Source organism: Arvicola amphibius, chromosome 4 (genome assembly GCF_903992535.2).
Source record: "Arvicola amphibius chromosome 4, mArvAmp1.2, whole genome shotgun sequence".
Classification (NCBI taxonomy): domain Eukaryota; kingdom Metazoa; phylum Chordata; class Mammalia; order Rodentia; family Cricetidae; genus Arvicola; species Arvicola amphibius.
In genome coordinates this window covers 146,246,423-146,260,268 of record NC_052050.1, presented here as the reverse complement: position 1 = coordinate 146,260,268, position 13,846 = coordinate 146,246,423, and the positions used below count along the sequence as shown (strand labels likewise).

Genomic DNA, 13,846 nt, shown 5'->3' with positions numbered 1-13,846 from the left:
CAACTAATTTAGGAGAATGCTTAGGAGTCATTTTATTGCTGCATCTTCTTAGCAGAAGAATAGTAGCCAGTTTTCCCTTAGATCCATGGACTGTGTGGTCTCAGATTCTTGGCCACCCAATCAGTGTCAGGCATGGGTTCCATCTCATGGAGTGGGTCTTAAATCTAATCAGATAAGTGATTGATTACTCCCAAAATGTTTGTGCCTCAATTGCATCAGTGTATCATGCAGTCAGTTCACCATTGTAGATCAAGGGTTTGTAGCAAGGTTGGTGTTCACCTTCCTCCACTGGTAGCATGCAGAATACATTCTGGGAGGAGTAGAGGCTCTAGTTAGGCACCAGCTCTACTTCTCTGTGTTCTAAGAGATACCTAAGTTTTGTCTTCAGTAATACGGCCATATCATCAGTTTCTGAAGAGTATCCAGTAGCCTTGGCAGTAGTCTGATGTGTTTTGGGGATTCAATGGGGCCAAGCAGTTATCTCATTTGTAAATATAAATCATGCTCCCTATTTCTTTGTAGTTTATTTAATGTTTCTTCATGTCACATGCTATTTGTTAGGCTCTGTGCCAAATAGAACTCAGTAGCTTTATTCTAAAAATATGATATATTCAGTGCTGTTCAATCTGTTTCATAGTGGACAACTTCTTAATGTTCAATGTGATGGGTTTTTTTGAACTATGTGTATAATGAAATCATCACTACAGATACAATGTAACTCACATCAAAACTTCAAGACAACTCTTCACTGAAACTGAAAACAATCTTATATTGTATATGGAAACACAAGAGACCAAGAACAGCCAAAAGGGTCCTGAATAATAAAAACAGGAGATATTATAATCTTTTATGTAAAGTCATATTAAACTTCAAGACAACTCTTCACTGAAACTGAAAACAATCTTATATTGTATATGGAAACACAAGAGACCAAGAACAGCCAAAAGGGTCCTGAATAATAAAAAACAGGAGATATTATAATCTTTTATGTAAAGTCATATTACAGAGCTATAGTAATAAGAACACCATTGAACTGTCATAAAATAGGCACATTCATCAGTGGAATGGACCTAAAAGACCCACATATAAGGAGTATATCCTTCAGTCACCTAACTTCTGACAAAGAGGCCAAAAATACATACAGGCAATTAACGGCTGCCAGATGAGGGGGAGGCAAGGTTTCTTGAGGGATGCAGCTCCTGAGAAGTTACACCCTTGCACACATAGATAAAATCTTTGGATTTTAAGAGAGCACATGAACTTGGGGGAGAAATATGGTGAGTAGATTGGGAACTAACTGGGGGAGGGCTAAATTTGATAAGACACATTATATGCATGTATGAAATTCTCAAACAATATAAAAAGGAAAAAGATAGCACCCTCAATAAATGATGCTGGTTAAGCTGGATATCTGTATCAAAGGGAATTAAATCAGCTCCTTATCTCTCACTCTGCCCAAGTTGAGAATAGAGAAGCAAATTCAAGATGTAGGCATTGGTGAGGACGACCTCAATAGAACTGTATGCACTCAGGAACTAAAGCCGACAATCACAAAGGGGACTTCAAGAAATTAAAAGTTTCTGTACAGCAGAGTGAACAGTTAATCTAGTCAAGTTAATCTTTGCCAACTAAACATTGGACAGAGGAAATTTCTTTCAAAATTTTGATTTTTTTCTTAAAATAATGAAAGTAAACACATTTTTTTTCTGTTTTGAAACTTTACAACTGTCACGGTAGCAGGCACCTGTAATCCTAGCATCCACCAGGCTGAGATGGAGTTATTAGCAATTCATGACCAGATGGAACTACAAAATTGTTATTTGATCGTGATAAAGCTCCTGACGTGGGGTCAAGCTTAACAGATGCTTCTGTGTGGTATATAGTCTTGTTCATCATGAGGCTGTGCTGTACATGACTCCAGAATTTGATCATCTTAATGTTTGAAGCTTCATTTCCATTGATTAGTGACTCCCTGAAATCACCGTAACATCCTTAATCTGAGTTCATTTAACTGATAAGAGCCTTCCACGCAGATGTGAAGCCTCCCATGATAGGCATGTCTCTGCTGATTATAGTCTTGAGCATCTCTTCATACACCTGCTAGCCATCTGCATGCATTCTTCAGCTGATGGTATGCTGAAGGCTTCCGTCCTCATTTTTTTACTTGAGTCATTAAAGAGTTAGTTTTGAAGTTGGAAGCATTCCTTCGTTTTGTTTGCTTTGGATGGCTGGTTGAGTCAGCTCTAGTGAAAATTCTATTTAAGTAATTAACCTGCTTTGACAATCAAATTTTTATCGTCATTAGCAGAAGCATTGCTTCGGTGCTGTGCTATTGAGTTGTTTTCTACTTATGAAATTGATGACTTATTCTAGTACTTGATTTCCAAAATTGTTTTTCATCATCTCTCTACTCTTATTTCCCTTTAAACACTGAAGATTTTTGATTTAATCTTGTGCCAACTACTTTTTTGATGTCAGCACTTTTAATTCTAAGGGTATGATCATTCCACCAGACGTGCAGACCTTGGCACAGGACTGCAAGAGCCATGGAAAGGGAAGGAAATAGGACAAGAAAGCACCAGGGCAAGATTCCACCTCCAAGAGGATGCACAGTGACCTCCCTACGCTAGCCAGACCCATCTCCCATTTTACAGAATCTCTATGTCATCATATTATACATGCACCAGGGAGAAACTCCCTCGGTTGGGCCGGGGTTTTTTCCTTTTTTTTTTTTTTTTTTTTTTTTTTTTTTTTTTTTTTTTTGAGACAGGGTTTCTCTGCAGCTTTTTTAGAGCCTGTCCTGGAACTAGCTCTTGTAGACCAGGCTGGCCTCGAACTCACAGAGATCCGCCTGCCTCTGCCTCCCGAGTGCTGCGATTAAAGGCGTGCACCACCACCGCCCGGCTAGGCCAGGGTTCTTAAGATCCAATCAAAGCCCAGATTCTGGAAAGGAAGCCTTTAACACATGGAGAGGAAGGGACATTTTATGTTTATACTTCATCAGATATCCAACAACAGTTTTGAGAGAGAAGTTTGCAACAATAAATGCTTGCAATAACAAGGGAGGATTCCAAATAAAACCTAAGGTTATGCATTAAGGAAAAGAGAACTAAACATACAGAAGACAGGATAAAGCAAACTGATAAATATCACAGCGAACTGAATCAAACACGGAACAACAACACCAACAAAGCGTACAAGTATTAAGTATTAGAAAAGCAAAGGATTGGTTCCTTGAAAAAGTAAGTGCCACGAATAAACTATCTGGACTAAGACTAACGGACAGAAGACTCAAGAGAAATCCTAAGTACCAGTGCTATTTTACAAAGGCACCGGCCTAGATGCCCAAGGACAGAAACAACGGATAAACCGTGGTACAAACTGGACACTTGTGAGAGGGGGCAGTAGAATCAGGATTAAGGTTGGGCTACACTGGTTAAGTAGCTAGCTTAGGGCTAGCCTGGAATACATGAAAACCTGACTTGTAAGAAAACCAAAGAAAAACCAGGAGTGATTAATACTTTATTTAACCACAAAGAAGAGTAAGACAGAGAGCAAGGTGCCCTTGACAAAGCCTGCATCATTCTAGTGCCTCTATTAGTTTTCTTTCTGGTTGCTGTAAAATACCATTGCCAAAGCAACTCAGGGAAGAAATCCTTAGCACACAGTTCTAGGCTATAAACCATCATTAGGACGAAGTCAAGGCAGCAGAAACTTGAGGCAAATTTAGTCATATCCACTGTCAAGTGCAGAGAGAGAGAGAGAGACAGAGAGAGAGAGAGAGAGAGAGAGAGAGAGAGAGAGAGAGAGAGAGAGAGAGAGAGAGAGAGAGAAAGAGAGAGAGAGAATGCAGGCACTCTTGTTCTCATTCTCTTTCTCCACTCTTTAGATGACTCAGGATCTCCTGGCAGGTAATGGTACCCACCACAGTGGGTGGGGCTTCTGACCTCAATGAACATAATCTAACATAATCAAAATAACCCTGGTCAGGCATGCCCATGGGCCACCCTGATCTAATAATCCTGTTGTGACTCTGACTCCATCTGAGTTAAATTGTGTCAAGATAACAATTAAAATAATTATCAGGATGCCTAAGTTAGACAAAAGTAGCAAAAAAGTAAAGTATGGAGGTGATATCCTTAATAACAATTGATGCAAAAATTTCAATAGAGACAAACATGATTGCTTGGACCTGTAATCCCAGCGACTGGGAGCCATGACGATCCTATTGACTCATCCTCCCAAGGGCTGGAGTTGTAGGCATGTGCCACCATAGCTGACAAAGAGAGAGTTTAAATTGCAGACTTCCTACTTTGAATAGATATCCAATAACTGACTGTTTTTACATCATGCTATGGTGGTAGTGAACTCAAAATAATCATATTCTGCATTAAATAGTTTCCCCTCTTATATTCTACCCACTTTTTATAAGGGGCAATTTTATAACTGATAGTCTGAAGGATGCATAATTCACACAATTGATTTGTTTTTCCATGTGTAACTCTACTTTCCTTGATGGATCAGGGGAACAAAACCAAAAACTCCAAGGCCAATATTGCTAACACTTATTTCTTTGAAATAACCTCATGACTATATGTGTAAGTGGCATCTTTATCAAGACATCTTTTTATGTAATGGTAAAATGTCATCAGAATATAGATCCTTCATCCTTCTGCTAATAAATTCTTTCCTCTACACACAATTGCTAGTCTCATTTATGCTAGCATGGAAGTCCAACTGTCAATCTCCTGGACAAATCAATGGGAGAGAGCAGAATATCATGCAACCATGATTCATTGCTTACTATTATAAGACAGTCTACGAGGACAACTGTAAAGACCACCATACTAGCCATTCTCCGCAGCCCTAAAAGCTAATTATTACAGAGTAATTAACTATATCACTCCACACTTACCTTACTTTGCTGGTGGTCAACTTGGTGACACTCCCACTGTCTTCTGATGTAGATCTATAGAATTGATAAAATTCGTTTTAAACTGGAGAAAACTAAATCTCAAACATTAAATACAGAGATGGCTGATGAAGGAAACAGCGTGTTTCATAAACATGAAATGCCATTTCTTAGTGTGAACAGGCATTGTCTCTGCGTGATTCTTCTCACTCTAAAGTAGTTCAGGTATTTACACTATTTACCCACATCTCCACATTCAGAGAGATATAGGATAGGAAACCCTATATTTCCCTGAGTTGGAATAAAAGCAAAATCATTAGCAACGTGCAAAAAAACCAAGTTAATCAAAACATACTAGCCCATGAATAAAGTTTTGATGTTTTTGTTAATCTGCCAAGATAAGTTTAAATTTCAGAAAGCTTCTAAAAATCATATAATAAACACCAAAGTATTTTGAGAATTTGTGTTATATATGTGTATTTAAGCAGTATTTATATTTAAAATTTTTGTTAAATTACCTTTACTTTAGATGCTGACAATGTTTATGTGGATAAATCGTGTTTCTATCAACTCACAAATATTGCACAACAAATAAGCATTTCTTAAATGTTTGTGAAAGACAATATGTACATGTGTGTACATACCTGTTCGTGCATGAGTTCATGTGTGTGGTGATGCCTTCTTTAACCATGCTACAACTTTTTTAGGGTGTGGGAGGCAGGGATACAGAGTCTCTCTTGGGACTCAGAACCCATTAGTTCAGCTAGACTGCCTGGACAGCGCCCCCACCTGGGTTCCTCCTGACTGTCTCCCAGGTTAAAATTACAAGCACATGCCACAGCACTCAGGTTTCTGCATAGGGACTAAGCATCCAAGCGCATGGTTTCATGGTAAACATTTTCATTTCTGAATCATCTACCCAGCCCAGTGGTAGGCATTTTTACTTCTATTTAGTAATAATTTCTATTTCTACTTAATAATCATTTTACTCTGTTTATTAAATAAATTCTAGAAAAAAACTGGCATTTTTCTCTTTCTTTTTAAATATATTTTCCTTATCATGAAAAAAATATGTCTGTTGAATATTTTCCTATCAGTTCTTGAAAGGTCAAACCAGAGAAAAATATTATGGCAAAATACTATGAAATACACATAGGATTGTCAGCATCACGGCAACTATTTCTGTAACTGGTTCCATATAATAGGGTGAAATTTATGTTCCTAAAGATTTGAGATACACTAGAAAACCTTCTTTATTCCAATCTTATAGCACTACCAAGAATAACTACAAGTATACAGAGGTTACATTACTGATCAAGATAGAATTTTGCATGCAAAACTTGTAATATAAAACCAAGTTTCCTGAAGCTAAGTGTCATCAAACTCCTGTCTTGGTCTGATACTATTAAGTATTCAGCCAATTAATGTGTATTTGTAATACACATAATGTATTGGTGCTACATAAATGTTTAGGATAATAAATTTAGATTTTTTTTATTTTGATAATACAGTTCTTAGGTTTAGCCTACCTATGGACTTATAGCTAGTTGGCAGGGTCAGTGAATAAAGAGACTAGATTTGCCTCCAAGATGCCTAGCCTACAGCAGCACTCTCTTCTTCATGCTAGTGGTAAGTTGAGATTTTAGTGGGGGGAATGCACGCACATGGACATGAACCCAGTTTGCAAGTTGTATCTGTGCCTCTCCTTGTATTGTCTTACCTCTAATCTTATTTTGAATAAGAGCAAATCATTTTGTCTTAACCCATTTGATGTAACAATAGTAAATATTTGCGCATATTTAATATGTACCTGTTGCTCTCACTTCCTTCTCTGTAGCATAGCTGTTTCAGTTTACTTTGCCTTATAATCAGGGCTGTAATAATGATAACTGCAGGTAGAGATATGTAGAAAATGAGCTGAAGCCGTTGTTGGGAAGTAAGACCATAGATTTGCCTGTGCATAAGGCTTTTACCTAGAATGGAAAAGACCAGTTTTAAATTGTGTCTGAGATTTTATTAACCAAATGGAAAAGATACCATTACCAGAATTCTTCCCCAACATTGAACACCTCATTCAAATATTCTATAATATAATAGTTAAAAAAAAGAAAAACCACAAAATTGAATCAATGAATATATGTGTTACCTCCTTTTAAAATTATTTTTCCCTTTTGAGATTATAGCTACACCATTTTTTTCTCTTTCCTTTCCTTCCTTCAAGCCCTTCCTGTCCTCTTTGCTTTCTTTAAATTCCAGGCCCTTTTCTTCATTTACTATTATATGTATGTACATATACATATATATATACAACCTATTCGTTATTTCAGTTTCAGTGCATGGTAATTTCTTAGATGACAAATGATTACAGAGATTTATTTAATTCCTTTCTAGCTTAGCATCCCACCCTGCCAGTATAAGGGACTTTGCCATCTACATAACAGTCTGATCCGGTTTCACATATATCAAGGGTGGAAAGACCATTACTGTATCTTTGTACATCAACTGTTCCTTCTGCTATCCAAAGGTGCTTAACAATTACAGGTTTGGTAGTTGAAAAGGGGCTATTTGCCCAGGAATTAAGACCAACAACTCCCAAGTGTGGTCTAATAAGACTAAAAACTTCCCATAGAGCAAAAGAAACAACCAACCAAGTGAAGAGGAACCTGAAGAATAGGAGAAAATATTTGCCAGCTACACATCTGCCAGAGGATTAATATCCAAAATATATAAAGTGACCCAATTAGATCTGGATCCTAAAATAATAATGGCTAAGACTTAAAAAAAAATGTTCATTGTCCCTAGGAATTATGGAAAATGCAAATCAAAACAAGTCAGAATGGCTAAAATCAACAAAAGAGTTGACAAATGCTGGTAAGGAGATGGCAAAAGGGACACCCCCATTCATTCTTGGTGGGGTGGCACACAGGGGCTGCCACTATGAACAACAAAGTGAAGGATTCTCAAAAAGCTAAAAATAAATCTACCATTCCGAAGATTTCCCAGTAAATCTTGTCTAATCAGGAAAAAGGGGACGAACATGTTCCCCATTTTAAAAATAAAATTTTCTATTGGATAATATAATCATAAGCTTTCAGTGTCGGGCAACAATGACAGTTATCTTATTTATGTCCAGGAAGTCTATCTTCTGTTTCACATGGCAAGAAAGAAGTCTTAGTAAATTCCTTTACATAGTCCCAGGATGCTAAAAGGGACTGGAATCTTCTGTTATATCGCTCAGGAGAGAATGTACTGTGTGTCCAGAAGCTGGTTTAAATGGTCTGAATACCGATCACCCCCAAACACCCCCACACATTTCTACTGTCCCCGAAATATACAGGTAGGTGAGGAAAGTCTATATTTGTTGAGACGAGCAAGAGCTCTCTGCTGTGTGTTCCCTATGGTTTTAGTAAAATGTTTTATGGTAATTGAGAAGATACTTGTTTGGTTTTATTTGGTTTTTTGGTTTTTTGTTATTGTTGTTGTTGTTGTTGTTTGTTTTGTTTTGTTTTGTTGAGACAGGGTTTCTCTGTAGCTTTGGAGCCTGTCCTGGAACTAGCTCTTTAGACCAGGCTGGCCTCGAACTCACAGAGATCCGGCTGTCTCTGCCTCCCAGGTGCTGGGATTAAAGGCGTGCACCACCACTGCCTTGATAGTTGAAATTCTACTATGAATATTTTAGGAAAATGAACAATAATGGTTCTCTATATCCTTTCCAAAGATTCTTGGTGTCTTTTTCAGTGTTGCCCTCCCTTCTGCCTCCTTTCCGCTCCCTGTTATGCCCATCTACCCCTTCATAAGTACCCACGTCCTGCTGTTCTCCTCCCTAGACCTCCCCACCCACATGGTCCCTTTCACTTTTCTGATATCTCGAGTTATTCCATGGAATATACACGCATCTGAAGATCAGAGCTAAGAATTACAGCGCGCATGGTGTTTGTCTTTCTGAACTTGGGTTATCTCACTTCGTGTAATATGTTCCAATTCCAGCCACTTGCCTGCAGATTTCATGATTTCATGTTTCTTTATAGTTGAATAAATATAGTTGAATTCTATTGTGGATATGCGTCACATTTCCATTATTCATCCAATGGCTGGAAGACACCTAGTTTGTTTCCACTTCCTAGCTATTGTGACTAGATCAGCAATAAACATGAATGAGCAAATATCTGTGAAGTAAAATTTTGAATCCTTTGGGCCTATACCTAGGAATGATATAGCTGGGTGCACTCGCTGGTTCTTTGTGTCAAGTTGACAAAGTTGGAGTCATCAGAGAGGAACAAGCCACAGTGGAAGAAATGCCTCCATGAGATCCAGCTGGAAGGCATTTTCTCAGTAATCAACAGAGAAGGGCCCAGCCCATTGAGGGTGGAGATATCCCTGAGCTAGTGGTCCTATGTTCTAGAAGAAAGCAGATTGAGGAAGCCAGGGGAAGCAAGCCAGTAAGCAGGACCTCTCCATGGTCTCTGCATCAGTTCCTGCCTCCAGGATCCTGCCCTGTTTGAGTTCCTGTCCTGACTTCCTTCACAATGGGGAACTATGATGTGGGAGTGTAAACCAAATAAAACTAGTCCTCGCCATCTTGCTTTTCAGACCTGGTGTTTTGTCGCAGCAATAGAGACCCTCATTAAGACACTGGGTAATGCAACAGATTCCCAGAATTTGAGGTTAAGTCCCTATTGCTAAAGGCACCAGAGTCTCCAAATACAAGGCTTGGATAAATAGAGCGGCAGCTTATCCATAGGCCTCCTTCCTCCATGAGGATTGGCTCATATGGTCCACCAAAGGAGCTATACAAACGCCCAAGGGAAAAACAGCAGTCAAGAGTTCTACCCAGCTGTGAAGTCTATGAACTAAGACAATGACTAAGATCACAAAATACCCCTAAAGATACAACAGTGCACTTACATCCAGGAAATAATCAGCTGCAGTCTAACTAAATTTAAGGCCTGCTTTGTAGAAGAAACTCACGCCTGGGGCTGGAAATCTACCTGACTCTCCATGGCTGGTGAGGCTCTAGATAGAGTAGAACATACAACTACCACTTTCCCAAACCAGTACAGTCTCTGCGGAATCCTTAATATTTATCCTTATGCCCAAAGATAAGCAAAGCCCTCGCTCCTCATCAGTGAAACTTCTTTTCGGAGTTTGGAGAGCATTACAACTGGTCACAATGAGCAATTCTGTGGGATCCGGCCCCATCTGACAAATCTATACTACAACGGATACTATCCACTAGCTCTATGTTTTGTTCAAATGATTACATTTATCTGATTCAAAAGCAGTCAATAGCCAGGCAGTGGTAGCTCACTCCTTTAATCCTAGCAACTCATGAGGCAGAGGCTGCAGATCTCTGTGAGTTCGAGACCAGCCTGGTCTACAGGGTGAGTTTCAGGACAGACTCTAAAGCTACACAGAGTAATCCTGTCTTGAAAAACTGAAAAAAAAACAGCAATCAATACAGAAAAATATGTAAGTAAAAACATCTACTTCCACATATATTGTGAAATAAAAATGTGTGTATAGTTCTACGTCCTATTCTTCCCGAAAAGCTGGTCATCTTGTAACATCCGCAGAGAAGCACATCCAGATTCCCACAAGTCCTTTGTGAAGCAGCATCACAAAGGAGACCAAGGCTTCCAGGAACGCCCAGTTCTGCTGAGTGGACTGGATGCCATCTCCAGCTAAGGAACCCTTAGCTTTCCCAGTCCCACCCATTCTGTGTCACCTCAAGATACTGCTCGGGCACAGCACAGTGGAGATCTCAAACAGGAAATCCCTACCTATTACCTGTACAGTGGGAGAAAGTCAGCCAGTTTTTCAGTCACCTGGAAGAAAAGGCAGCCTAGAAGATGGAAAGACACTGATACTGTTCCAAACGAGGCCTTCAGGAGACAATGCACGGCCAACAGCTGAAATCAGCTATCCTAATTACATGAGATAAATGAGTTTCACATGAAAATTGCTGACATTGGGTACACTTTCACCTTAGTAGGCAGTGTCAGTCGTGAAAGGGAAAGTGATGGAGAAGGGTCATCTGTCTATGTGTTACTTTTATTGGTTAATAAAGAAACTGCTGTGGCCCTTTATTAGGACAGAAAATTAGGTAGGCGGAGTAGACAGAACAGAATTCTGGGAGAGAGAAGGCAGAAGCTTCAGGCAGTTGCCATAGGCAGTCACCATGCCTCTCCTCTCCAAGATGGACGCAGGTTAAGATCTCTCCTGGTAAGTGACCATCTCATGGTGCTACACAGATTACTAAATATGGGCTAGTCAAGATGTGAGAGTTAGCTAATAAGAGGCTGAAACTAATGGGCCAAGCAGTGTTTAAAAGAATACAGTTTCCGTGTAATTGTTTGGGGTAGAGATAGCCTGGTGGCAGGACGCAGCCCGCCGCTCCTTCTACAGGAAAGAATCTAAGAAACTGTACACTCCATGTTTTTAGAGCGTATGACAAGCCCCATTTGCTACATTAGTTACTACATAACGAGGATGTGAACCTTTACTGTATCCTCTTGCATACTCCATTTAGTCAATAAGGTGTTAGGGCCGCTAACCTTCAATATGAAACTCGTGTCCGTCGTCAATGCTTCCAAACTGTCCTCTCATTTCTTCACAGTGAGGGGGGTTATACCCTTCGTCACAGTGGCAATGGTGAAAATTGTTACAAAACTGAAAAAGTTCCAAAACAGCAATTGAGTGCCACAAAACACTGCCTTCTAGGAAACGTAGGTTAAATGCAGTAGTAACTCATCAAACTTCCTCTCATAGTTGTCCATAGTTTAGAGGGTACATCTAAGTTCCTGTGACCAAGTCAGCTTTTTTCTTTTTTTTTTAATTTTTTTAACTTCTCCAAAAATACACCTAAGTATCACAACTACTAATAACATCCAAATAATTGTCACTTAATACCTGCTAGCTCCATGGGGAACCCCAGAATCTAGTAAGGCCAGAAATGATTTTCCAAAAATATTCATTTCCTCTTTCTGACTTGTCTCTATAAGCAGAGGGTTGAATAGCTCTGTGTCTACACAAGGATGGATATCCTCCTGTCCATCCCCCTTTCCATCCCCAACCCATCCTCCTATCCATCCCCCACCCATCCTCCTGTCCATCCCCCTGTCCATCCCCCATCCATCCTCCTGTCCATCCCCCTGTCCATCCCCCTGTCCATCCTCCTGTCCATCCCCCTGTCCATCCCCCTGTCCATCCTCCTGTCCATCCCCCTGTCCATCCCCCTGTCCATCCCCCTGTCCATCCCCCTGTCCATCCCCCTGTCCATCCTCCTGTCCATCCCCCTGTCCATCCCCCTGTCCATCCTCCTGTCCATCCCCCTGTCCATCCCCCTGTCCATCCTCCTGTCCATCCCCCTGTCCATCCCCCTGTCCATCCTCCTGTCCATCCTTCTGTCCATCCTCCTGTCCATCCTCCTGTCCATTCCCCTGTCCATCCTCCTGCCCTTCCTTCTGTACATGATAAATATGTAACATGATAAATATAAATAATATATAAATATACATTTTACATAATATAAATAAAATCTAAATTATGTAAATGATTTATAAATCATTTATAAACACATCTATAAATAAAATACATTACACTTATATGATATATGGAATATGATATATTTTGTACACTACATATGATAGAATATGATATAATAAATATAATATATAACATAATATGGTAAATATAATAAATATGATCAATGATACCATACAGAATAAAAATAGCAAAACAAATCCAAGTCAGTTTTAATGTCTTGCTTATTAGATTACTAAAGCCATATTGCTGAAATAAATACTCACCCCATGGTTATTGCAATCTCTAGTAGCATTGCAAGTGTTAAAATTTGCGACAAATCTCAATTCTCTGCACACTGCCTCCTTACAGTACTAAAGCAAAGCAATGAAAAAATAAAAAATATAGGCAGTCAAATCATGAAATTGAGAGCATAGATAAAGCACAAGACATATTTAGGAAAACCAAAACTTATATTACCAAAGTTGGGATTCAAATCTCTGAGACTATAGCCAAGCAAAAGGCAGTTCTTACAACTGATATGGGTTTTGTGCCTACAGACTGTAAATCATGCAAGGACTTTTGAGTCTTACTTTCAAGCCATCTATCCTAAGTCCTATCAGAAAGATAAAGCACCAGACGGAGATGATCTCAGTTTTGATCCCAGGTGAGGGCAGCCTGTGTGTCCTGCAGTGAGTGAAAGTTTACAGATAGATCCTCAGTTTTATGAGGTATTACAAAAAACTAACTACCACATAACTTGCTATCAGAAGTGTGATCATTGCTGAGCTCAAGTTGTCTGCCTTTGGAAGTGGCTCACAGGGAAGACATGGAGTTTGAAGCTAGAAAAGCCCAATCGGCCATTGTGATAGGGATTTGGAAGGTCAGCCTGCTGAGAGGAACACGGGCATCAGGGACCTGGCACATACACTTTAGAAGACGGCAGGGACTATTGCTAGGGATCTGGCTCCAGGCTGTTCCTGTGATAGCCTGGCAGAGTCCAGTGGCATCCTATCACTCCAATGAAGATAAATTGTAGAGCACCAACTCATTTGTTCGGTAGGGGCCATAAAAGGCAAGGGCATACAGGCTGTTATAGTGACTGTCACTGTGCCCTGGTTAAAGTGAGGGAGAGCAACAAGCAGAGCTGGGAAACTTGATGTTTGTCAGGGGAGGCTTGGATTTAATGTTGGAGACAAAGGCGGTGCTGAGGGAAGATTAGCATCCTTAAGATTAGCATCCTTAAGTAGACATGTGCTCTAAACTGGTACAACAGGAATGCTTTCCCAAAGGAAAGACCCAACCCTACAACATTTTGGATCTTGTGAAAATCCAAATTCATTCGAAAAGGAGAGACCCTAAACATAGGATGCAGAAGAGGGGTCTTCTCAAAAACATTTTTTTGAGAAGCAT

The 13,846-nt window shown here is 39.7% G+C and overlaps 1 protein-coding gene across 1 annotated transcript in view; it reads right to left on the bottom strand.

The window, feature by feature from the left end:
• Positions 1-1,752: 1,752 nt before the first annotated feature.
• LOC119811633 (disintegrin and metalloproteinase domain-containing protein 5-like) overlaps positions 1,753-13,846 on the bottom strand; it is a 45,147-nt gene continuing 33,053 nt past the window's right edge. Inside the window, exons 17-22 of the mRNA XM_042054925.1 lie at positions 12,721-12,807; positions 11,467-11,581; positions 11,144-11,146; positions 6,723-6,885; positions 4,916-4,969; positions 1,753-1,972 (exon numbers count right to left, since the gene is read on the bottom strand). Of these exons, the coding sequence (XP_041910859.1) occupies positions 1,753-1,972; positions 4,916-4,969; positions 6,723-6,885; positions 11,144-11,146; positions 11,467-11,581; positions 12,721-12,807 (642 nt within the window). The remainder of the gene's footprint in view (positions 1,973-4,915; positions 4,970-6,722; positions 6,886-11,143; positions 11,147-11,466; positions 11,582-12,720; positions 12,808-13,846) is intronic.